Source organism: Saimiri boliviensis, chromosome 2 (assembly GCF_048565385.1).
Source record: "Saimiri boliviensis isolate mSaiBol1 chromosome 2, mSaiBol1.pri, whole genome shotgun sequence".
Lineage (NCBI taxonomy): Eukaryota > Metazoa > Chordata > Mammalia > Primates > Cebidae > Saimiri > Saimiri boliviensis.
In genome coordinates, this window is record NC_133450.1 from 10,940,169 (window position 1) to 10,964,298 (window position 24,130).

Below are 24,130 nucleotides of genomic sequence, written 5' to 3' on the forward strand. Positions count from 1 at the left end.
AAGAATGACACCGAGAAAAAGCAAAACTTGGCTTGGAGGGACAGATGGGAATTGGCGGGGGAAGGGCAGAGTGCAGGCAGCCTGGACACTTGGAAGAACTGAAAGTCAACCTGAGGCACAAAAGTTTGTGGGGCTGTGATGAGAGAGATGAAGCCGGTGCCAGGCAGACAGGGGCCAATCCGGATGTGCCCAGAGGACCATGTGAAGGAGCCTGGGCCTTCTCACGAGGGGAAATGTGTGTGCACATAAGCGTACAGAGAACTCTGGATACAAAGTAAGGATGGCATTTGATGCACAAACATGGAAAGCTCCCGGCTGAAGTACCCAAAAATCTGCAAGGCCTGGAGAGTCAGTAACATCAGAACTCCAAATGAAGTTACCAAAGGAAGTTATAGAAATCATATTGTACAACGGGTTCGGTGGCTCATGCCTGTAATCCCAACACTCTGGGAGGCCAAGGCAGGTGGATCACAGGGTCAGGCGTTCGAGACCAGCCTGGTCAACATAGGGACATGAAACCCCGTGTGTACTAAAAATACAAAAAAATTAGGCATGATGGCAGGTGCCTGTAATCCCAGCTACTCGGGGAGCTGAGGCAGGAGAATCGCTTGAACCTGGAAGGCGGAGGTTGCGGTGAGCTGAGATCACACCATTGCACTCCAGCCTGGGCGACAGTGGGAGACTCCATCTCAATTTAAAAAAAAAAAAAAAAAAAAAATCAAATTTTTGATTGTTACCCAAGACAATGAAAAAAAATCGCATCACAAATCTTCCTCTTCCCAAGATCCTGCCACTTTGCCCCGTCTTAAATTGCAGGTAAGTTCCACTACAGATCTGCTGCTAGCAATGTGCTTTTTGGAATGTCCCCTTCTGTCTTCCATGTCTCAGTCATTCAGTTTGTAGAATGGGCACAAGGCACCCTGTCTATCTCAAATGAACACCAGAAAAATGAGAAGTGGCTGCCACATGTAGGGGAAAGTCCTGGTACTGACTCTCCCATTCAGGAGCTCTTAGCTTTGGAAAAGCCACTTCACCTCACTGCTCATCAGTAACTATCTGCAAAAGGAAACATGAGCTGAACGGGCCACCTACAATGTTAAATTCTGCTCTAAAATTCCATCATTTTATTTGAAACATATTCTGAATAACCTGAAGAGAAAACATCACCAATTCTAAGATGCACATTTTCCCTCTATTTTAACATCTCTCAAACTGAACTGATTTTAATAACAAATGATGTGTTAAATTGTCATGGGCAGCATTTTTTTCTACGTAAAATGTCTTATACTCATGATGCTTTAAGTTTGCTCAGGCTGGACAGTAACTCACACGTGTCATCTCAGTACTTTGGGAAGCCTGAGCAGGTTGCTTGAGCTCAGGAGTTCAAGACCAGCCTGGGCAACACGGCAATACCTCATCTCTACAAAAAGATACAAGTATCATCCAAGTGTGGCGGCATGTCCCAGCTACTTGGGAGGCTGAGGTGAGAGGATCACTTGAGCCCAGGAGGTAGAGGCTACACTGAGCCAAGATGGTGCCACAGCACTCCAGCCTGAGCGAGAGTGAGGACCTGTCTCAAATTAAAAAGTGTGCTCGGCCGGGCGCGGTGGCTCAAGCCTGTAATCCCAGCACTTTGGGAGGCCGAGGCGGGTGGATCACGAGGTCGAGAGATCGAGACCAACCATTGTCAACATGGTGAAACCCCGTCTCTACTAAAAATACAAAAGATTAGCTGGGCATAGTGGCGTGTGCCTGTAATCCCAGCTACTCAGGAGGCTGAGGCAGGAGAATTGCCTGAACCCAGGAGGCGGAGGTTGTGGTGAGCCGAGATCGCGCCATTGCACTCCAGCCTGGGTAACAAGAGCAAAACTCCGTCTCAAAAAAAAAAAAAAAAAAAAAAAGTGTGCTCAAACATGGTAAGTTAAAGTTATCCTTTTTCCTTTTCTCAGCTGGTCACCAAGTTCAGAGAACTCAGTAGAAAAACAGGGCTGGAATCTGTCCAGGGGCATTCCCCAAAACACTTAGGGGGAAAAAAAACCTCTCTTCTAGACTCAGCTGTTTACCTCTGCGTGGTTGTGTCTGTATGAATGTCCCAGCCCGGGCCATGAGCTCTCTGAGGGCAGGGGTTCAGTCAGATTGATCCATCTCCCCAGGGTCCTAGACATTTGCCAGGTTTCAGTGGTTGCAATTTATCAATGCTGTGCCTGAAGCAGTCAAACTGCCTCCACAGGAAGCCAGCAGGAGCACCGCCACTAGCTCAGGTCACCAGTGGTCAAGGTGCTGACGACTCGAGTCCCTGAGTCCCCCTTGCTGGGATCTGGACACTGAGATTACCACTCACCAGCACATCCCTGAAGAGTAACTGCGGCCCGGAGTGCACTGTCCAGTCCACCGCGCCACTATTTGGGATCTTGATGCGAATTACCAGCACCTGGTTCTCCATGGCAGGAAAGGGGCCAAGGGCTAGCCACAGCATTACAGGTTAAAGGGGCTCACATCATGGGGTAGGGGGTACCCACTGGCCGCTGGTTAGGAGGGGGCTCCAAGAGGTGACCAGGGGGGTGAGGAGCAGAGGACAGAGGGTGAAAAGAAGGGCCTGGGAGATGAGGGGGAGGGCAAAAGGAAGGGGTGACTAGGAAGGGACCCGCAGGCACCGAGCCTGCCCGGGCTGTCCGGGGTCTGCGGTGACTCCCGGGGAGGCTGCACCGGGAAGCAGGAGAGGCCCGCCGGAACCGGCAGAGGTCGGAAGGTTCTGGAGCTGAGCGAACGCTACGGTGAAGCTCTCTGCCGCCGTGTGGCTGTGGGGGGCGGCAGGGCAAGGACTCGGTTTGGGGGACATGCAGCGGCAGGTGTCCACCGCTCGTCAGTAAGAGGGTCCTCGACTGGAGGGGACTCAGTCCCGGGCTATTAAGAAGGAGCCCCAGGGCCGCCACACCACGGAGAGTCCCCGCGGGAGGGTCAAGGGGCGAGTCTTCTGCCCCACCCGGAGACACAGGGCGCGGCGCGCGCCGGCTGAGCCCCGGCCGCCCGAGGCCGCGCGGACCGGAGGCGGTGGCGGCGGTGGCGGCAGCAGCGGCGAAAGGAGGAGGAGGAGGAAGGCGGTGGCGACACTGTTACTCCGGAACCAAAACGCGCAGCGCCGGAACCCCGGGAGCCGACGGGCGGGACCCGCCTCCCGCGGCGCCATGTTGGAAAAGGGCAGCAGCTCCCGGGCGGACGCGCCTCTGGCGGGCGGGAGCGGAAGAACCGGCGCGCGGCGCGGGGCGAGAGACCCTCTTGGCTCACGGGTCACGGCCCTTTCGTTTCCCGACCCCACTTAATGACTGCGAGGTGGAAACACCTGCCAGACGAAGGGTGAACGTGATCTAGGGCTGGAGGCCGCCAAAAGCCAACTTAGGGCTTAGCGTTGCCGACCGTTCGTCTTTACAAAAGCTTCCAACACCCGGGCTGCGGCTCCCGGTTATCCGCACTTCGTCAAGTCACTCATCTGAATATTCGTGGGGTTGTGCGCATCGAATCAGCAAGTGCAAGGCAAAAACTCGAGAAATCGTTGTCTTTTTTTTAATCCCTCCTTCCAAGTCACAGGTCCAGAGGATCGTCATCTCTCTCCCACGTTAGCAGAAAAGTATTTGCATTTTTCAGTGAGGTTCTTTACCCCACGAGTGCCCTAAAATAGCAAACAGTTCCCTGTTCAAAATCAATAGTAAAGAAACTCGCTAAAGAGCTTAATTGCCTGAGGACAGCTGCACTAGTGGCATCATCATCTCTTACTAAACTGTTGGAGAAATATTCGGTCTAGTCCATGTATTTTCAACTAAATGGCACTGCTTACGCAATCGATGATATCACGGAAGTAGCCATAAACCTTAGTTATCTTTAAATACCTTGTTATCTCAGATTGTAAAGTGCATAATTTTGTTGAAAGATGATGCCTCTACAGAAGTTTGTTTACAAATCGTTAACTTGTAGGTTGGTCCTTTATCTCTTTCTAATGAAGGTGCACGATGGGCTTTGCTTTTGGGGGTTGAATTTGGTATAAACTCAGTGGAGGAGGCGTGCAGTTTCCCTTCTAACAGTCATGCTTGGTTACTGTGAGAGAAAAAAATTAACGTTGATCGTTTTCAGTTACAATACCAAAATTTTTTCTGCATACTTTCCTTTCTTTTATATTTAATTTGAAAGGCCCTTGTGGGAGACAAATTATCACCTTTTAAGTTATTGTAAATTAATACCTTAGGTAGCAATTCATTTAGTCAGATCCTTCAGATATTCTAGGAATTGCCCCTTTTCACCTGCACGTCATTTCTGTGAAAAATAAACCGTTTATCCTAAGTCCTCATGTACTTTTATTAAAAGTTCATTTCCTATTCTTTTAGAAAATAGACCACAAAACTGGAGATTTTCTATGAACCTGTGATTTGTTAAAATGTCTCTTTTATTCAGAGTACCGTGGGGAAAACCAACTCAATTTGCCAAATTTGCATACATATGCTGAACCTTTCTTACACTAATGGCAAACTCATATCTCTTTCCCAATATTTGCAGAGCCGATATAATTACACGTCAGCTCTTCATAGCCTTTATATAGTAGGAAATCTTTACTTTGATGATTTGAGCAAGGATTTTCCAGAAAGTTCTGTCATGGAGAGAAGTATCATAGTCATAGATATAGAAGACCATTCCATTTGGTATCATAAATGACAAAATACAACTTTTTGCTCTTTACCAAATTGAATAAACTACTGTCGAAATTTAAGGAATATTTAATATTTAACATTGAAGTATGTGATCTTAAGACTTTTACATGTAGTACTTTTTTTTTTTTTTTTTTTGAGACAAAGTCTCACTCCTTCACCTAAGCTGGAGTGCACTGGGACGATCTTGGCTCACTGCAACCTACACCTCCCAGGTTTAAATGATTCTCCTGCCTCAGCCTCCCAGGCAGCTGGGACTATAGGCATGTGCCACCACTCTCAGCTAATTCTTGTAATTTTAGTAGAAATGGGGTTTCACCATATTGAGCTGGTAAAATATTGGTCACAACTCCTGACCTCAAGTGATCCGCCCACCTGTGCCTCCCTAAGTGCTAGGATTACAGGTGTGAGCCACCGTGCCCAGCCTCTTTTCTTTTTAAATTTTATAATTTAAAATTATAAGATAGTCATTCAGGTACTGGCTGAGATAGTTGACTAGCCATTATGCAAATTTACTGTAAAAACAACCTGTACTTGCTTGTAGTGTTTCTACTTGAGGGATTTAATTTTCATTAAGTATAACAGAAAATCCCTCCCCTCATGAAGGTATATTCTGATGGGGAACACAGACAGACAAATGAGCAAAATACATGTTGGATAGTAGTAAATGCTAGGAGAAAAATGAACTCAGAAGGGAAAATGGTTAAACAATGAGTGCAGCAGTGCGATAACACTAAGGAATATGAAAATTGGCCTAAATTGGCTTCTGTTAACTGGTAAATTTAACTGAAAATAAACACATTACTGAAAAATTAAGTATCTAGTGACACTGACCTTTTTTACCCATTTTAATAGGGTTATTTTGTAATGATTTTTTTTTTAAGGAGGAAAATTACATTTTGCTGTTATAAATTCACAGAGGTTTGGACCAGGCATGGTGGCTCACACCTGTAACCCCAGCACTCTGAGAAGCTGAGGTGGGTGGATCACAGGGTCAGGAGTTCGAGACCATCCTGGCTAACACGGAGAAACCCTGTCTCTACTAAAAATACAAAAAATTAGCCAGGTGTGGTGGCACGTGCCTGTAGTCATAGCTACTCGGGGAGCTGAGGCAGAAGAATCACTTGAACCCAGGAGGCAGAGGTTGCAGTGAGCTGAGATCACACCACTGCACTCCAGCCTGGGTGACAGAGTGTCTCTGTCTCAATCAATCGCTCAATCAATCAATCGAGGTTTTCTTTCATCTCTTATTACCTTGATCCTAATATTGAATTCTTAACCCAGAATCTGAGCCTTTCTCACCATCTTCACTTCACTGCTATTACCCCAGTCCCAACTGTTCTTTCATCTTCTGTTTTCACCCTTGCCCCTACTACCAACAGTATTCTCTACCCAGTTGCCACAGTTAGATTAGGTCACTTGTTTGACTAAAACTCCCCAGCTTCCTACCTTACGCAGGGAAAAAGCCAAAATCCTTTCCTTGGCCTTCGGAACTCTACGCATTCTGTCCCTCATCCCCTCTAAACTCTGGAACCTCATTTCCTGCTACTCTCCCTCACTCACACCAGCCTCCTCCTCACTGTTCTTGAACATGTCCCACATCCCACCTCAGGCCTCTCTCTGCATTTGCCATTTCCTCTGCTTGGATGACTCTTACACTAGATATCTACATGGCTCACTCGCTCACATTCTGTAGGTCTTGACTCAAAGGTCACCTTCTTGCTGAGGCTCTCCCCCAGCACATGACTGAGATTGCAGACCATCCCCAAACCGTAGATACAAGCATGAAGGCATGCACGATTCCTACTCCTCTTCCCTAGTTTATTTTTCTCCTGGCATTTATCACTATTTTTTTCTTTCTGTTTTTGAGACAGGATCTGGCTCTGTTACCCAGGCTGGAGTGCAGTGGCTCCATCTCAGCTCAATGCAACCTCCACCATCTGGGCTCAAGCGATCCTCCCACTTCAGCCTCCTGAGTAGCTGGTACCACAGGCGTGCACCACCACGCCTAGTTAATTTTTTTTTTTAATTTTTAAGTAGAGATGGACTTTCACCATGTTGGCCAAGTTGGTCTTGAATTCCTGGGCTCAAGTGATCTGCATGTCTCCCAAAGTGCTGGGATTACACGCATGAACCATCACACCCTGCCCATTTATGACTATTTAACATACCACATGTTGTTACTCATTTGTTTCTCATCTAGACTGTAACTTCATGAGGGGAGGAAATTGTGTGTTTTATTCACTTCCATATCCCTAGTACCTAAGAGAGTATCTAGCACATAGTGGGCACTATTTGTTGACTGAATAGGGAGTTTTGAAAGCAGAGTAGGTTGAGTAATAGGAATGCAACTTCCACTGCATCTTGCAAGGCCCCCTTGCATTTCCACCACCACCACCACCAAGACTGAGACAAAAACAATCATAGACTACCATAAACAGTCTGTTTTATTTAAAATACTGATTGCCTCCTATGTTTAAGAAATTCACCTGTCTCCTTCAGCACCCAGTATGGGCCCTGGCAGATGACACTCCAATATATGTCAATTAATTTCTATTTTAAAAAATATAGGCCAGATGCAGTGGCTCACACCTGTAATCCCAGCACTTTGGGAGACTGAGGCAGACCGATCGCTTACTTAAGCCTAGAAGTTTGAGACCAGCCTGAGCAACATGGTGAAACCCTGTCTCTACAAAAAATACGAAAGTTAGCCAGGCATAGTTGTATGCATGTGTAGTCCCAGCTACTCAGGAGCCAGAGGTCAGAGGACTGCCCGAACCTGGGAGATCGAGGTTACAGTGAGCTGTGAGCTATGATCGCACCACTGCACTGCAGCCTGGGTAACAGAGTGATACCCTGCCTCAAAAAAAGAAAAAAAAAAGTTGCTTTTCTATACATCAGCAATGTCTTTGAAATTTTGATTGAAAAAATAATATATAATAGCAGTAACAAACCAATTAACATGATTATTCTCATATCTATTAATTTTGAGACAGTCTTGCTCTGTTGGCCAAGCTGAAATGCAATGGCACAATCTCAGCTCACTGCAACCTCCGGCTCCCAGATTCAAGTGATTCTCGTGCCTCAGCCTCCTGAGAAACTCAGCTTGGATTACGGGTGTGCACCACCACATCCAGCTAATTTTTGTAGTTTTATTAGAGATAGGTTTAACCATGTTGGCCAGACTGGCCTCGAACTCTTGACCTCAAGTGATCCGCCTGCCTCAGCCTCCCGAAGTGCTGGGATTATAGGCGTGAGCCACCATGCCCAGCCAGGACTTTCTGTTTAATGTTTCGCTTCATTTACTTCTACACATTATTCTAAATTTGATTTTAAAATAGCAAAATTACTGTATGAGACTGAAGTCCTCAAAAGGAAATGCAACAAGATTCCAATCTCTTCTCTTTCAGTATACATAGTTAATTAATTACATCTGAGATAATATTTCAAAACTCATTGCTGTTCTTGTAAAGAATCCATATGATCTCCAATTAAAGTATTCTGGGGTGTTTTTTGTTTGTTTGTTTGTTTTGAGACGGAGTCTTGCTCCGTTGCGGGAGTGCAATGGAACAGTCTCGGTTCACTGCAACCTCCACCTCCTGGGTTCAAGCGGTTCCCCTGCCTCAGCCTCCCAAGTAGCTGGGACTACAGGTGTGCCACCATGCCCAGCTAATTTTTTGTATTTTAATAGAGATGGTGTTTCACCGTGTTGGCCAGGATGGTCTCGATCTCCTTACCTCATGATCTGCCCACCTTAGCCTCCTGAAGTGCTGGGATTACAGGCGTGAGCCACTGTGCCTGGCCACGTATTCTGTTTTTTAAAAAGCTACTAAAAACAAAGGCAAGTTGTCTTTTAAATTTTGAATCATCACATATTTATTAAACATTGAGCCTTTATTATATGATAAGTGCTAGAAAGAAAACTTCATAACATAAGGTTCTCATCCAGTTGTGGACAGAAGTCTTTTTCAGTACAGCTTGAACGGACTCTATAGATAGATTTAGCACTGTTAGATTTTGTTGGCAGGGAATGTTACTAGGATTTCAACACTGTCAAGGCAACACTGGCAAGTGACTTCAACACCATCAAGGCAAAAGTATTTGTTGAGTGAAAAAATGACTGTTGGCCGGGCACGGTGGCTCAAGCCTGTAATCCCAGCACTTTGGGAGGCCGAGGCGGGTGGATCACAAGGTCAAGAGATCGAGACCATCCTGGTCAACATGGTGAAACCCCGTCTCTACTAAAAATACAAAAAATTAGCTGGGCATGGTGGCGCGTGCCTGTAATCCCAGCTACTCAGGAGGCTGAGGCAGGAGAATTGCCTGAGCCCAGGAGGCGGAGGTTGCAGTGAGCCGAGATCGCGCCATTGCACTCCAGCCTGGGTAACAAGAGCGAAACTCCGTCTCAAAAAAAAAAAAAAAAAAAAAATGATTGTTGATTTTGAAATGTGATCTAAAATTAAGTGATTATTTTTTAGATTTTTATTCAAACCTTGAAATTTTTGCTTCCTTCATTTTATAAATTTAAATATATGAAAACATAAACTAAAATTTTGGTTGTCATCTCATAGGAAGGGTCTTGATACAATGTGTAAAAAAGGTAACAAAGGCATCTATTTTCATCTAGTTCTTAAACATCTCTATCTTTTGAAATAGAAATATCCACTTTAAGTGGAGTTTTACATTTATATCTATTTGCTAGAGTATTAATTTTTTATTTTGTATATTTTTATTCTTCCTTTAGGGCTTGAGTAGACAACTTTTTAAGTCTGATTTTAAATTATGTACTAATATGAAAATAGAGTAAAATGAATCACTTTGTGGTTAATAAATTCCATGTTCTGTTTACAGACAGATTGTTATAAAATCACTGATATATTCTCACAGAAGCAGTAAAGGTTATGTCAAATAACTACTAAAAAAATGATACTATGTAGTGTTAATGATGTTACCTTAACATACCAGCTTCAGGGCCTGCATAATTGTTTCTGCTAACCCATAAATTTTTGAGTAACAACAAAATTATTGTGATTTTTCTTACTAAATAATTCATACATTACAAAGCATGTATGTAACAAGGTCCATGAATCACTAAAGCATATAATGATCATATATCTAATGACATATCTCTTTTCATAAGATGAATTCAAATAGATTTATGTATTTAGGTTAACTAAAAACTACTGAGTTTATAAGGTTCATAATTCTATCAACAACAACAAAAAGAACTTCAAATCTTCTTTAAGAAGTTCAGTTTCCATGATTTGCTTTTAAAACTGAAACCTTTTGTTTATCAAAATCCTTGTTTAAGCTACTTTTCATGAAGTTTTACAGCTTTTAAATTGATACTATAAATATCACCAAAGATAAATTAATAATATAATGGAGTAGTACAATGTTCACAAACTGTATTTAAAATGATATAAGTGCAGCTAAAATAGCCATAAGCAATACTACATAAAACCTCTTACTAGTAGTGGCTGATATTCTTTATACAGCAACTAGGATCTAAGAAACGATTATTTTCATTTACTAACACTTTACATGCCTTACACTGGTCTTATCTTAAGTAATCTCGAGCCAAATGTATCATTTTAATAATGGTACTAAAAATGATCCCAAATGAAATTTCATCTACTTAATGAAAACTAGGTTTCGTAAATTTTTTTTAAATGCTAAGACTCCAACATATAAAATGATGTCAACATGCTTTAACTATTTTAATCTCTAACATTTTTTAACTGCACGCAGTCATATTTTATCCATACTAACACTGAATCCTTTGCTAATTTTTAAAAATTGTTTTTAATTGTGGTAAAATACACATAACATAATACTTACCATCTTAACCTTTTTTTTTTTCTTTTTAGATACAAGGTCTTGCTATGTTGCCCAGGCTGGAGTGCAGTGGCTGTTAACAGGCATGATCATGCCACACTGCAGCTTTCGAACTCTTGGGCACAAATGATCCTCCTGCCCCAATCTCCCATTAACTGTACCATTCAATGGTAGTAAGTACATTGATGTTATTCTACAACCATCAACACCGTCCATCTACAGAATGCTTTTCACATTGTAGAACCGAAACTCTGTACCCATTAAACACTAATTGTGCATTGTCCTTTTCTCCTCTTTAATAATTTTAACAGCCTTGTTAAGATATAATTCCCAGCTCTGCGTGGTGGCTCACACCTGTAATCCCAGCACTTTGGGAGGTCGAGGTTGGTGGATCATGAGGTCAAGAGATCGAAACCATCCTGGCCAACATAGTGAAACCCTGTCTCTACTAAAAATACAAAAATTAGCTGGGCGTGGTGGTGCACGCCTGTAGTCTCAGCTACTCAAGAGACATAGGCAGGAGAATCGCTTGAACCCAGGAGGTGGAGGTTGCAGTGAGCTAAGATTGCACCGCTGCACTCCAGCCTGGCAACAGATCAAGACTCCATCTAAAAAAAAAAAAAAAAAGATAAAATTTCCATGCCCTACACTTTTTTCATTTAGAGTGTACAATTCAGTGGTTTGCATATACTCACAGAATTGGGCAACCATACCACGATCAATTTTAGAACAGTCTCATCAGCAACAAAAGAAACCCCAGATCCCTTAGTGGTGACCCCCATTTCTCCCCAATCTCTCCAGCCCTAGGCAATCACAAATATACTCTGTCCCTAGAGATTTACCTATTCTGAACATTTCACATAAATGGAATTATATGAAATCTTTTATGACTAGCTTCTTTTGTTTAGTGTAATATTTTTAAGCTTCATCATTACTATAGCATGTATCGGTATTTCATTCATTTTTTGAATCATATTCCATTGTGTGACTATGCTATATGTTACCTATTCATCAATTGATAAATATTTTTGTTTCTACTCTTTTGCTAGTATGAATAATGCTGATATGATCAATCGTGTACAAGTTTTTTTGTGGACATATATTTTCAGTTCTCTAGAAGCAGAATTGCTGGGTTATACAGTAATTCCATGTTTAATATTTTGAGCAACTGCCAAACTTTTCCAAAGCAGCTGCACCAATTTACATTTCCCCAGCAATGCATAAGTTTTTCAATTTCTCCACATTCTTACCCACACTTATTGTCCTTTTTATTACAGTCTTCCTAGTAGATACGAAGTGATATCTCATTGTGGGCTTTTCATTTTCCTAATGATTAGTTGAACATCTTTTCATGTGCTTGTTAGCCATTTATATATCTTCTTGGAGAAATGTGTGTTCAAATCAAATTTTCAAACGGGTTGTGGAGTTTTAAGAGTTATTTATATATTCTAGATATAAGTCCCTTATCAGATATTGTGATTTGTATATATTTTCTCCCATTCTGTAGGTTGCCTTTCATTTTCTTGATAGAGACCTTTGGAGCACAAAAATTTTACATTTTGATGAAGTCAAATTTGTCTATTTTTTCTTTTGTCATCTGCCTTTATTTTAACCTTTGCCATAATATTATACATTGGTGGAAAAGTAATTGTGGTTTTTGCCTTTTTTTCTAATGGCCAAGCTTGTGTTTGTGGAAATTGTTTTGGCCACATTTTCATTAAAAGAAAAAAAAATTCAACATCTGTCTCCAATTTATATTAGAAAACTACTCTGTGGACTGTGGTCACTACTAATAACACTTCTTATTGCTGGGAAAGCCCTGGTGAAACATTTGTCAAGCACATAAAATGATATGAAAGTGAAAATAGTAATTAAGATTTGTGTTCTATTGATTGTGTAGCTTAAGTAATTTTTCATTACTAAGATTTAAGAAGTATAAGTAGTTAAAGATTCTGACTTGGCACTAGTCATTAGCATGTAATTGAACTAGTAAAAAAGATCAGTTAAAGCTGTGTTGATTACCACCTTATCTTTGAAAGGCAATTAAAGACCTCAATCATTGCAACAAGATTTGATTGTGCAGGTTTTATCGGACATTGATCTTTCGGCAAAGTGCAGTTACATTTTCCATTAATTTACAGTAACACAGTTTAACTCTGATACCCTAGACTGCTGACCCAGGTGAGATGTAATGCTAAGTACTTGTTTAGGTTAAGATGCCCCCTAACATCATTATCGTCTGAACAGTAAGTGCTGAAAAACAGTAGATACTTAATCCACTAGCTTTAGGATAAGGTTTCTGCTATCTGCATTAGCTTTTCAGTGACGTGAAACCAAGATCTTCGCCTTTTAGGCATCCCACTTATTCAAACATCATTCTTTAACTGAGTTAAAAGAGATTTCATGAAGAACTACAGATGTTCTGTGCTTACAGTTTTGGGAGAATATAAATATAAATGACCTGAAGTAAAATGTACTTTAAAAAATACGTATGGTTTTTAATAATTAAAAATGTTTTGGCCAGGTGCGGTGGCTCACACATGTAATCCCAGCACACTGGGGGGCCGAGGTGGGCGGATCACCTGAGGTCAGGAGTTTGAGACCAGCCTGACCAACATGGTGAAACCCCGTCTGTACTAAAAATACAAAATAGCCAGGCATGGTGGCACGTACCTGTAATCTGTTACTCAGGAGGCTGAGACAGGAGAATTGCTTGAACCCAGGAGGTGGAGGTTGCAGTAAGCCGAGATCGCACCATTGCACTCCAGCCTAGGCAACAAGAGTGAAACTCCTTCTCAAAAAACGTTTCAATTTTTATGGAAGTCAACATTAGAAAAATAATAATGCCCAAGTATGTGTACTGAAGTAAACTGTAACTGTTTGAACAATTTGGCATTTTAGGACATCAGCACTAAGAAAATGAGAGATTTTTATATTAACAGCCTCTCTCATGCTCCCAAATAAGTTACTGCATCTTTATAGTGGCTCACTGCTTACATAGGAACTAAGAATTTTGCCTAGAAATTTATTCCAATACGGATAATTCATTTGCATAGAAATAATAGAAGAAATGCAAGGTTTTGTACTAAAAGTACACCTTTATTAAAACAGTTTTGGTCGGATTATTTTTATTTATTTATTTATTTTTTGAGACGGAGTTTCGCTCTTGTTACCCAGGCTGGAGTGCAATGGCGCGATCTCGGCTCACCGCAACCTCTGCCTCCTGGGTTCAGGCAATTCTCCTGCCTCAGCCTCCTGAGTAGCTGGGATTACAGGCACACGCCACCATGCCCGGCTAATTTTTTGTATTTTTAGTAGAGACGGGGTTTCACCATGTTGACCAGGATGGTCTCGATCTCTTGACCTCGTGATCCACCCGCCTCGGCCTCCCAAAGTGTTGGGATTACAGGCGTGAGCCACCGCGCCCGGCCGGTCGGATTATTTTAAAGACAAAAATCCTATCAAAGAAATATGACAGAAAAGCTAAATCAGTGGTTTCATCAATTAAGAAAACTCCTGATACGCAGAAGGGCAGGGCCTGTTTAGCTCCTCAGGTGCCACTTCAGGGTTAGTGGGCGTGTGCCTTCCAGGCACCTCCTTCTCTCCCCATCGCCTTATTTTTGAAATCCCTTTATTAATGAAGTCCTTTAAGAATAATGTAAATCTATGGAGGAGAAGAATGTGGATTATAAAAATAGAGCTTTTGCAAAGACAAAAGTAAAACTGACGTACATTTTCAGGTAGAAAGGTCTCGTTTCATTCTCAGATTACAGGTGGAAAAACAAAGACACAGAGGAGAGTTATTAGCCTGAGGTCAAAAGGTAAAACAGCACTGATACTAAAAATAAACTCAGTCGCCTGACTTACACATTTATACTTTCTCCCTTTTAGGCCTTAATTGCTTTGGTGTAATATGCAGCTTTAAAGAAAAAACTTAAACCATTGCTCTTCAATGGGAAGTATTGTTTTCAGACTAAAAGTTTACAAGACTTAATACATCTAATGAATGATATTTAAATTTTTAAACCATGCCTTTACCCATTGTTGAGTTCATCCTTCACCGTGATCAACTCCATCAGATCAAGAGGTCTATTGATTTTCATGTAATACAAGAAAATATTACATTTGCTTTATTGTTACACAGTGAGTGCATGAGGCAAGAAATCAAGGCTCTATTTAATGCTGCAAGCAGCAGAGAATTAGAGAGATCAATAGGGTAGTTTGTCAAAGATGTTCTCCAAGGACACTTACCTATCACCATATGGACAAGAAGTCACACTGACTGTAGCTATTGAAAAACAGGTAAGCAGAGTCAGCAGTACAAATGATCAGAAATCAAACAGGCCAGTGTGAAAAGAGGTGCAACTCTACTGAAAAGCTGTTTTTATAGTCTGGTAATTAAAAGCCATTTTCTCAGCCTTGTGTTGGGACCAAATCTTTACAGCCAGTATTGACAAGACCAGCAGCAATGAATGAGCAGTATTTGACTTAAAACTTATGAGCTATAGTTATTTAACTTTGCCCATTACAGAGGAAATCAGTTCTAGCCTTTCCTGCAAAATGCTAATAGTCAGTTGTTTTATTATTAATGGTGCTTAATGTAACACTATCTCCTTTGTATAAGCCATTCATTTAACTAGTGTCAAGTATATTCTTCTGGACTAAATATATTGGCATAAGTACTTCTTTGATTGAAGTGTTATTTAGAATTGCTTTTAGACAAGTGAACATTACATATATTTGAAGAACAGTTCACTCTGTAGCTCATTTAAAATGACTACCTTTAATGAAGCGAGATTGTATTACTTCATTATTCTGGTGTCTTCACCTCAATCACTTCCACTCACTTTCTCTACTGACTTGGCAGGAGTAAGCATCCAAGTGTTGAATTTTATAAAATGTTTTGCAACAAAAATGTGTAAATGTTGCAGAGTATCAGTAACACATTAACAAAAAATGATATATAATGTATGTTTGTAATTATGGGGGAGATCATAAATCTTAAACACCCATTGGTTTAGAAATTAAATAGTTCTACTTAGTTCTCCCTAAATTACTCCAAATTTCTGAAATTTACCATTCATCTGGGTATTTTGTGACTACCCCAAGGACACATTTTTTAAATGACTTGGCTTTCAAAAATGCAATGAATAAAACTGAAATGCAAAAGTGCCATTAGGTCTTTAACATTTCAGCCCACTCCCTATTGCCAATAAATCTATGGATATGTACAATTTCAATTAATTGCTTTTATAAACAGTTACCAAATTTATTTTTCTGCCTCTTTCTAGAAGACCTTAATTGTTCTTACAGCTTTATAGGAATGCTATTTTAACTTTTAGTAAGTCTTAATTTCATTCACCTTGCTACACTTAACACTAACCAGTTATTCTTACATTTTAAAAATGATATGGTTTAGGATTCTTTAAGCAACAAGACGTTTCAACGTTATACTCCAACCCCTCCTCCGGGTAAATGGCACAAGGCCTTTAAAACATTTCTGCTACAGTCTTGGCAGCTGAATGGTTGAAACTTGAGATTATAATCAGATTCTCATCAATTTTGGATTTGCCAATGATACGATATTATCTCCATCATCTATCCTATTGTCTTCTACTTCGTTTTCCATTGTTTTATAACAGATTTTCCCCCTCCTCTTTTGTGTGGGCATCTATATTTTCTCTTCAGAGTTGATTTAAATTGTTAATACCTAACTAATCTATTACATTGTAATCATTTTTTATCTGTAGGTTAACCTAGTTCTAGGGAAAAAATGGTGTGAAGCTTCACGTGTTTGTAGTTCCCATTAGCTAAACAGAGTATGTAATATATAACAATGTACAAAACGCTTCACCTCTTGAGGGCAATGATTCATCTTAAAGCAGCAGATACCATAGAAAGAAAAAAGTATTTGCAAAAGTTTTATTTTAAAGGATCAAAAATAAATACTGCATATACACACAGAGAAAATCCACTGATATTTATGTTCTTTGATGCACACTTTTAATACATGGCACCTTCATCTTCTTTATTGAGAAAATAAACTGTTATGGGTCCATAACTGGTATGCACAGTCTCTGTGACTCTGGCAAATAACCAGGAGCCAAGTCCATATAATAAAGTTGGAATACCTAGAAAACAAACGAATATGTATAAACATCAATGCCTATTAATCATCCAAGTTACTAATCACATATAACACTCTTCAGCAATGCTAACAAATTATAATGTGATAAAATATAAGAATATCACTCAACATTGACTCTGATTATCTAAGGGCTCAATTTCATCAACATGGAATATGGTGGCAATTACGTGCGTCTAGAGGTTTTCATACTACAGACAAGGTGGGTATAAATTTTAATTCAACTATTTCATTAATTCATTACCCTCAAATCATTATGAAGTAATTCCATATTCTTTTCATAAATAAGCAAATGGAGAAGAATATTCATTAATGTAGTTGTAGATGCTCCTGATTATTAGCCTTAAGCTAAAATTACTAGGTTAACATTACTGTTCTCTTTTTTTTCTTCTTCTTCTTTTTTTGATACGGAGTCTCACTTTGTTGCCAGGCTGGAGTGCAGTGGTACAATCTTGGCTCACTACAACCTCCGCCTCCCAGGTTCAAGCAATTCTCCTGCCTCAGCCTCTCAAGTAGCTAGGACTACAGGCATGTCCCCCGACACCCAGCTAATTTTTGTGTTTTTAGTAGAGACAGGGTTTCACCATGTTGGCCAGGATGGTCTCGATCTCTTGACCTCGTGATCCACCACCTCGGCCTCCCAAAGTGCTGGGATTACAGGCATGAGACACTGAGCCTGGCCAACACTAATGATAAGTCAGTAGCAACAATACCGGCTGTAGTAATTTTTGTACAACTTAAAAGAAACTGGGTCAAAGAGCTGCCTTTAAAACCTAAGGCAAAACCTAACTCTAAGGAAGATTTCAGTACAACAGGCAAGAGAAAGAAAAGCTATTATCAGCATTTTTTTCAATTAATCTGAAAACAACCTCGTTCCAACCAATTTGAAATCGGTATAGTAGACTTCAACATGTGTTTTTTCTTTGGAATTGATAAGATTGTGCTGCTTTGAGATGAGTTGCCATTTGTGATTCATGAAACTAAACACAGTATCCAGAGATATGTATTAAGCACTCACATGCATAGAAGTCTGTGTTGGACACAAAACAAACTTTTGCTTTTCCTATCTTTTTTTTTTTTTTTTTTTTTGAGACGGAGTTTCGCTCTTGTTACCCAGGCTGGAGTGCAATGGCGCGATCTCGGCTCACCGCAACCTCCGCCTCCTGGGCTCAGGCAATTCTCCTGCCTCAGCTTCCTAAGTAGCTGGGATTACGGGCACGCGCCACCATGCCCAGCTAGTTTTTTGTATTTTTAGTAGAGACGGGGTTTCACCATGTTGACCAGGATGGTCTCGATCTCTCGACCTTGTGATCCACCCGCCTTGGCCTCCCAAAGTGCTGGGATTACAGGCTTGAGCCACCGTGCCCGGCTTCCTATCTTTTTTAACTTAGTTAAAATCAATGACTAATATGTTAAAACATATGTAATAGGGTGGGGCGCGGTGGCTCACGCCTGTAATCCCAGCACTTTGGGAGGCCGAGATGGGTGAATCACGAGGTCGAGAGATCGAGACCATCCTGGTCCACATGGTGAAACCCAGTCTCTACTAAAAATACAAAAAAAATAGCTGGGCATGGTGGCGCATGCCTGTAATCCCAGCTACTCGGGAGGCTGAGGCAGGAGAATTGCCTGAACCCAGGAGGTGGAGGTTGCAGTGAGCCGAGATCGCGCCATTGCACTCCAGCCTGGGTACCAAGAGCGAAACTCCGTCTCAAAAAAAAAAAAAACCATATGTAATAAAACCATAGGCACATGAATCAACAACAAATATTGTATGCTCTGCACAAGCATTAATTTGATGCTCGTATGTGGGAAATGGGCAGAAAGTGACACTTTAAAAGGACAGCTGTACATCTGGAAAATAAATCACTTTCTAGTAATAAAGAAAGTCATACGTGCTCTGGACTAATCATATTGCTAAATTTCTGTCTTATTTTTCTGCAATAATGTATTTGCTGTGTTAAGCTCTTTTTGAGTGTGTTTGCTGAACTACTTTGTGCTTACTCCCTGAAGCTGCTTTCCAGCCACTGTGGTACCAGAGATTAATCAGGAGAAGCATCACATCACTAGCTGGTAATGAGAAGGGAAAAAAATGCCCATTCAGGCTGGCACCTCTCTATTTTTAGGAATATACTGGGTCACAGTTTGTCACCATCACAGGGTTCCCTGGAACGCCCATGAAACCTTTTATTGTGTATCACCTTCTTTGCCCTGATAATGTCCAAAGAATCTCTAAATACCTCAGGGGAATGTCACCAGAAAATCCACAAAAACTAGAATAATAAAGCGACTTATACATCATTTAACCACAAAGAAAAAAAAAAAGACAAGTGGCACCAGGGTGGGAGGTGGAAAAAAATAATATGAACAAGATAGGCAGAAATGAGAGAGAAGTAGAGGGAGTAGTTGAAATAAAAAATAGGCCTGGTGCGGTGGCTCGTACCTGTAATCCCAGCACTTTGGGAGGCCAAGGTAGATGGCTCACATAAGATCAGGAGTTCAAGACCAGCCTGGTGAACATGGAAAAACCCCGTCTCTCCTAAAAATACAAAATTAGCCAGGTGTGGTGGCGCATGCCTGTAGTCCCAGCTACTTGGGAGGCTGAGGCAGCAGAATCGCTTGAACCTGGGAGGCAGAGATTGCGGTGAGCCAAGATTGCACCACTGCACTCTAGCATGGGCAACAAGAGTAAAACTCCGTCTCATAAAAAAAAAAAAAAAAAAAGGAGCCAGGCGGGGTGGCTCAAGCCTGTAATCCCAGCACTTTGGGAGGCTGAGGCAGGTGGATCACGAGGTCAAGAGATCGAGACCATCCTGGTCAACATGGTGAAACCCCATCTCTACTAAAAATACAAAACATTAGCTGGGCATGGTGGCACATGCCTGTAATCCCAGCTACTCAGGAGGCTGAGGCAGGAGAATTGCCTGAACCCAGGAGGCGGAGGTTGCGGTGAGCCGAGATCGCGCCATTGCACTCCAGCCTGGGTAACAAGAGCGAAACTCTGTCTCAAAAAAAAAAAAAAAAAGGGAAAAAGAAAAAATAAACTTAAAATGCAGTATCACAACTTCAGAAACTGAAAATCAATGGAGCAAGGAAGAAAAAAAATAGGCTCTAGAAGCAATTACTAATTTTCTAAACATACTGAGACTAAAATATATAAAATATGCCTCTTAAACCAAGGCTAAGGATATAAATTTAAGGAATACCTGGTGACACGGAGAATTTTGTTTTATAGTATTTATCATAGTTTTCAGTTAAAATATTGATACTTCAAAAAAATTCATACTTTTGAAAAATCACAAATACAGAAATAAATAGCCAATATCTTTCAGCTAAGATGAAGGGCGGATCAAAGAGTACTAGCTTAATAACTATATTATGTCTAATTAAAAAATAACTAGGAACCATTAGCAGTAATGCTATTTGACAGGAGATGGGGTTATGATCTGAGTTGGAAATTCTGTATTTTTTTCCCTTTCCTGTCTATTTAATGCATTCAGACTAATATCCAAAATGGGAAGATTTGCCACCTATATAACCTATATATTACAAAATCTTCTTTGTAGCACATATGATTTAAACTCTATAAGATTCTATGAAAAATTCAATTTTTCTGAATAATTAAATTTATATCTGAAACATGTAACATCAAAAGATCCTGAAAAATCAGTTCTTTGCATAATCACTTTGAGTCAGCTGAACAGTAGGTAAACTACTGTCAAATTAAGCACTTTAAAAAATTAGAATTCCTCAGTAAATCCCATTCATTCTGATGGTAAGTTGCTTTTCTTAAATCTCAATCTACTTCTCGGCAGGATACCTAGACTGGTAAACCATTAGTAAAATATCAGCTTCCATTGAAGGGAAGGCAGAGAAAAGGAGTAAATGAGTAAACAGAAATCTTTATTATTTACAAAATGGAAAAATGAATTACTCTAGTAATTACTAATTTGGAAGGGAAGAAGAGGAAGAAAATCCTAAGTATAATATTAGTAAGATATGTACTTGATCATCCAGGGAGACGACTGTACATCACAGAATAGGAAAGGACCCTATTATCTAATTCACATCCCCTCTACCTTCAGACAAAAAAAAAAATAAAAAAAAAAAAAATAAACGTTACCAGACGTGTTCACTGCTTTAAAACATTTTTAAATTCCCTTTATCAGTATATGCCAATTTGTATTAAAGCATGCATGAGAAAAATGTTGTCTTTTTTGTTTAACTTAGAACTCTTATTCCCATTTTAGCAGGATTTTTAGAATTTCCAAAAGGCCATACAGACCATTAAATCACTCTTCCACATAAAAACAAAACAAAAAACACTACAAGTGCTGTTTCTTTCCACTTTAAAAGGTTTTACTTTTTTATGTGTGGAATGTTCTGAGTATCCGCTTTTTTTTTTTTTTTTTTTTGGATGTCTTTATATCTAAAAGAGAATCCCCTAATCATTAAGGTGATCTTAAAATGTTAACACTGAAATGTGACTTTAGAAGAAAAAAAGGCATTTGGCTCATGGTTTACCTATAACCCTCCTGTTACGCTTTTCCTATTATTCTTTAACTTGGGAAGAATGATTTCTTGATTATCAAAATGCTAAAATAAACTTATACTTCTTGAATCAACATTCCAGTCTTTCCAAATAATTTCGAATTGAATTTTCTAAGTCTCCTCACCCTTCAACTTCAACCAACCTCCAAAGTAGGGGGCATCTTCTATGCAGTCCATCAGCCAAATAAGAGGCATTTTTAAAAGGATAACACGTTGCTAAATAATCTCCTTACTGGATAGAGCGCAGGACAGTCCAGTGGAGTAATGGCTCAAAAAGCCCACGACTGACATATGTGTTATAAGCAAAAACACACAGATCGTATTTAAATTTAGTGTACGATCAGATTATGTAGTAGTATTAATAGTATGGCTACGCAGGGTTTAGTTTTAATTCTGGCTTTAAAAACCCGGTTGCGTAACATGGTTCATTCAGCTCCATGGCTAGATACTGAATCACTAAAATCTAGATTAATTCTATACCAGCTATTAACAAGTTCAAAACATCCTCAGGCCTTCGGTTTTCCCCTGATCTATAAAAGACACACCCGTGTCCGTGTCCGTACCTTTTCTGTCATGAAACGAAAATAAATACCTAGTGAGAGTCAACTCCCTCAGGGCACCTCCGTGACCACATACAAATATTAAAGATCTTTAAAAATATTTTAAAACTAGCACCTCGGGAAGCTGTTATGTCTGGTAAAAACTTTTGGTATCTTTAGTAAAACTTGCTGGGATTTCATATAAAGAAAACAAAGAAACTTAAAAAGTAGTTGCAGTTCTTGCAACATAAACGCAGCCGCAAAGGTGTTCACGGGCATGAGCCCTGCCCTGCAACAGGACGCTGCCAACTTCAGAGCCACTTTCCAGGGGGCGTTTCCTGACGCCTCGCAGCTTAGTGCCCAGGCAGGGGTCGTCCTTTTGTTATTGTTGTTGTCGAAGTTTTATTTCCATATCAATTAGATTTGAATACATTCACCTTCACAGTATCAGAAGTGTAAGGTGTCAAAGATAAACTCAAAAAGAAAAAAGTCTGGTACGGGCTTTGCACGATTTCAAATACTCTCGACCTTCTTCCACATCATGTTACCTTCAAGAACGGAATAAATATTCAAACTTCTCCACGGCTATACAATGATTAGTTTTCAAATTCTGTGAACTCAGTGAAGTTAATGACACACAGAATTATCATTACATCTTATTAGAACCGAAATTAACGACAACACGTAAACCGCAATGCGTCTGACAGTTACTTGGTAAAACCGGAGCTCGCTTTCCGATTTTCTAAGAGGGAGCGGCCCGCCGCTCCCCAGGCCCGAGGACGCGCCCGCGGGAGAGGGAACGGCTTCGGGGGCCAGGAGCTCGGCGAGCTGGGGACCCCCGGACGAGGAGTGCACGGCACCCGAGGCGCGGCGGGCGCCGGGAGGCAGGGCTGACCCCGCGGGCCCCGTCACGTGCTCGGTGGCTGCGGGGCCGTCCCGGCCGGGCGCGCCTCACCGCGTGGGCGCGGCGGTGCCACTCACCGAGATTGACGACCTTGAGCGCCGTGAAGAAGCGGTTCTGCCGGGCCAGGTCCTGCCAGGGCGCCTTGGAGCAGTGGTACTTGATGAAGGGGAAGCAGCCGGTGCGCAGGACGTGGTAGTTGGCGCCCTGCACCGGCCAGTTGAAGTGCGAGAGGCCGAACTGGTCGTTGCGGACGGCGCTGTAGGGCACGCAGAAGGAGGTCCAGTGCGGCAGGCGCCGCTGCAGCAGGTGCCGCGTCAGCACCTCCGAGGCGCGCGGCTTGGGGCGGGCGGCGGCGCGCGAGGCCCAGGGCCGGCACAGCAGCAGGCGGAGCGCGGCCTCGTGGGCCCACCGCAGGGCCTCCATGGCCCGCCGCGCCCGGGACGCTGGCCGTTGTCCGCGGCGGCCGCGGGGGCGGGCCTAGGGGGTCGGGGCCGCAGGCGCGGCAGCGCGCGCCCCCGGCGAGCGGCGGGAAGGCCAACGGGCGCCGCGCGGGTGCCCGAGAGCCCCCGGGGTGCGGCGGCGCGTGCGCACAGCGGTCACGCGGTCTCCCGCCGGGGGTGGGGTCTGGGGAGGTGAAGAGGGGCGTGACCAGCGCAGAGAAGCTGGTTTTGAGTGACCCCGTGTGACCCCACTTTGTCATTAGTAACTCTGGGGCAGGGGAGGAATTCGGGGAGGTCTCTTCCGTTTGGGTCTGAGGAAAATTCAGGTGTAAAACAATTCAATGACTTAACCACCTTCTCGAGGGGCAGGACTCAAACCCATGTCTCCCTCCCACGCCCTGGACTTTAGGGAAACCCTTGGGTGGCTTTATTGAAACACAGGAGGCGAAGTGAATTGACAGCCAGGACCCCAGGTCTGCGTTGCCTGGAGCACTTTTGAGTGTAGGTCCTCGCTGTCGGGTTCACTGTTTAAAATTAGTCCCAGAGATTTCAAAATCAAAAGTTTATTTGAAAACCTCACGTCTCGGCCGGGCGAGGTGACTCACGCCGGTAATCCCAGCACTTTGGGAGGCCGAGGCAAGCGGATCACCTGAGATCAGGAGTTCGAGACCAGCCTGCCCGACATGGTGAAACCCCGTCTCTGTCTCTGCTAAAAATAAAAAGTTAGCTGGGCATAGTGGCACGGGCCTGAGCCTGTAGTCTCAGCTCCCCCTACTCCCTGGGAGGCTGAGGCAGGCGACGAAGGTTGCAATAAGCCGAGATCACGCCACTGCACTCCAGCCTGGGCGACAGAGCAAGACTCTGTGTCAAAAAAACAAAACAAAACAAAAAAACGTCACGTCTCTCAGTGCAGTGTCAGGATACACAAAGGCACTTCCCTCTAAGAACCCGATAAACGGACCAGGAGCCTCTTACCAGCCTTCGTGGTCCTCAGTCACCCATTATCAATCCATTACTTT

The 24,130-nt window shown here is 42.1% G+C and overlaps 2 protein-coding genes across 4 annotated transcripts in view; both read right to left on the bottom strand.

The window, feature by feature from the left end:
• The window catches only part of MAP2K5 (mitogen-activated protein kinase kinase 5), a 273,895-nt gene extending 270,739 nt beyond the window's left edge, over nucleotides 1-3,156 (bottom strand). For 2 of the 3 annotated variants that reach the window (XM_003929695.4, XM_003929694.4), the window contains exon 1: nucleotides 2,342-3,138. In XM_003929695.4, coding sequence (XP_003929744.1) covers nucleotides 2,342-2,476 — 135 coding nt within the window. In that variant the 5' untranslated portion in view covers nucleotides 2,477-3,138. Of the gene's footprint in view, nucleotides 1-2,341 lie in introns of all 3 variants that reach the window. The other variant, XM_074392747.1, reaches the window with a different exon arrangement.
• A 13,284-nt stretch (nucleotides 3,157-16,440) lies between these two features.
• C2H15orf61 (chromosome 2 C15orf61 homolog) lies at nucleotides 16,441-23,267 on the bottom strand. The gene is made up of 2 exons (XM_003929730.4): nucleotides 22,749-23,267; nucleotides 16,441-16,663 (listed from the first exon to the last, which is right to left on the bottom strand). Exons 1-2 carry the CDS (start codon nucleotides 23,092-23,094, stop codon nucleotides 16,536-16,538), a joined length of 474 nt encoding a protein of 157 aa, XP_003929779.2. The 5' UTR covers nucleotides 23,095-23,267; the 3' UTR covers nucleotides 16,441-16,535.
• Nucleotides 23,268-24,130: the final 863 nt, after the last annotated feature.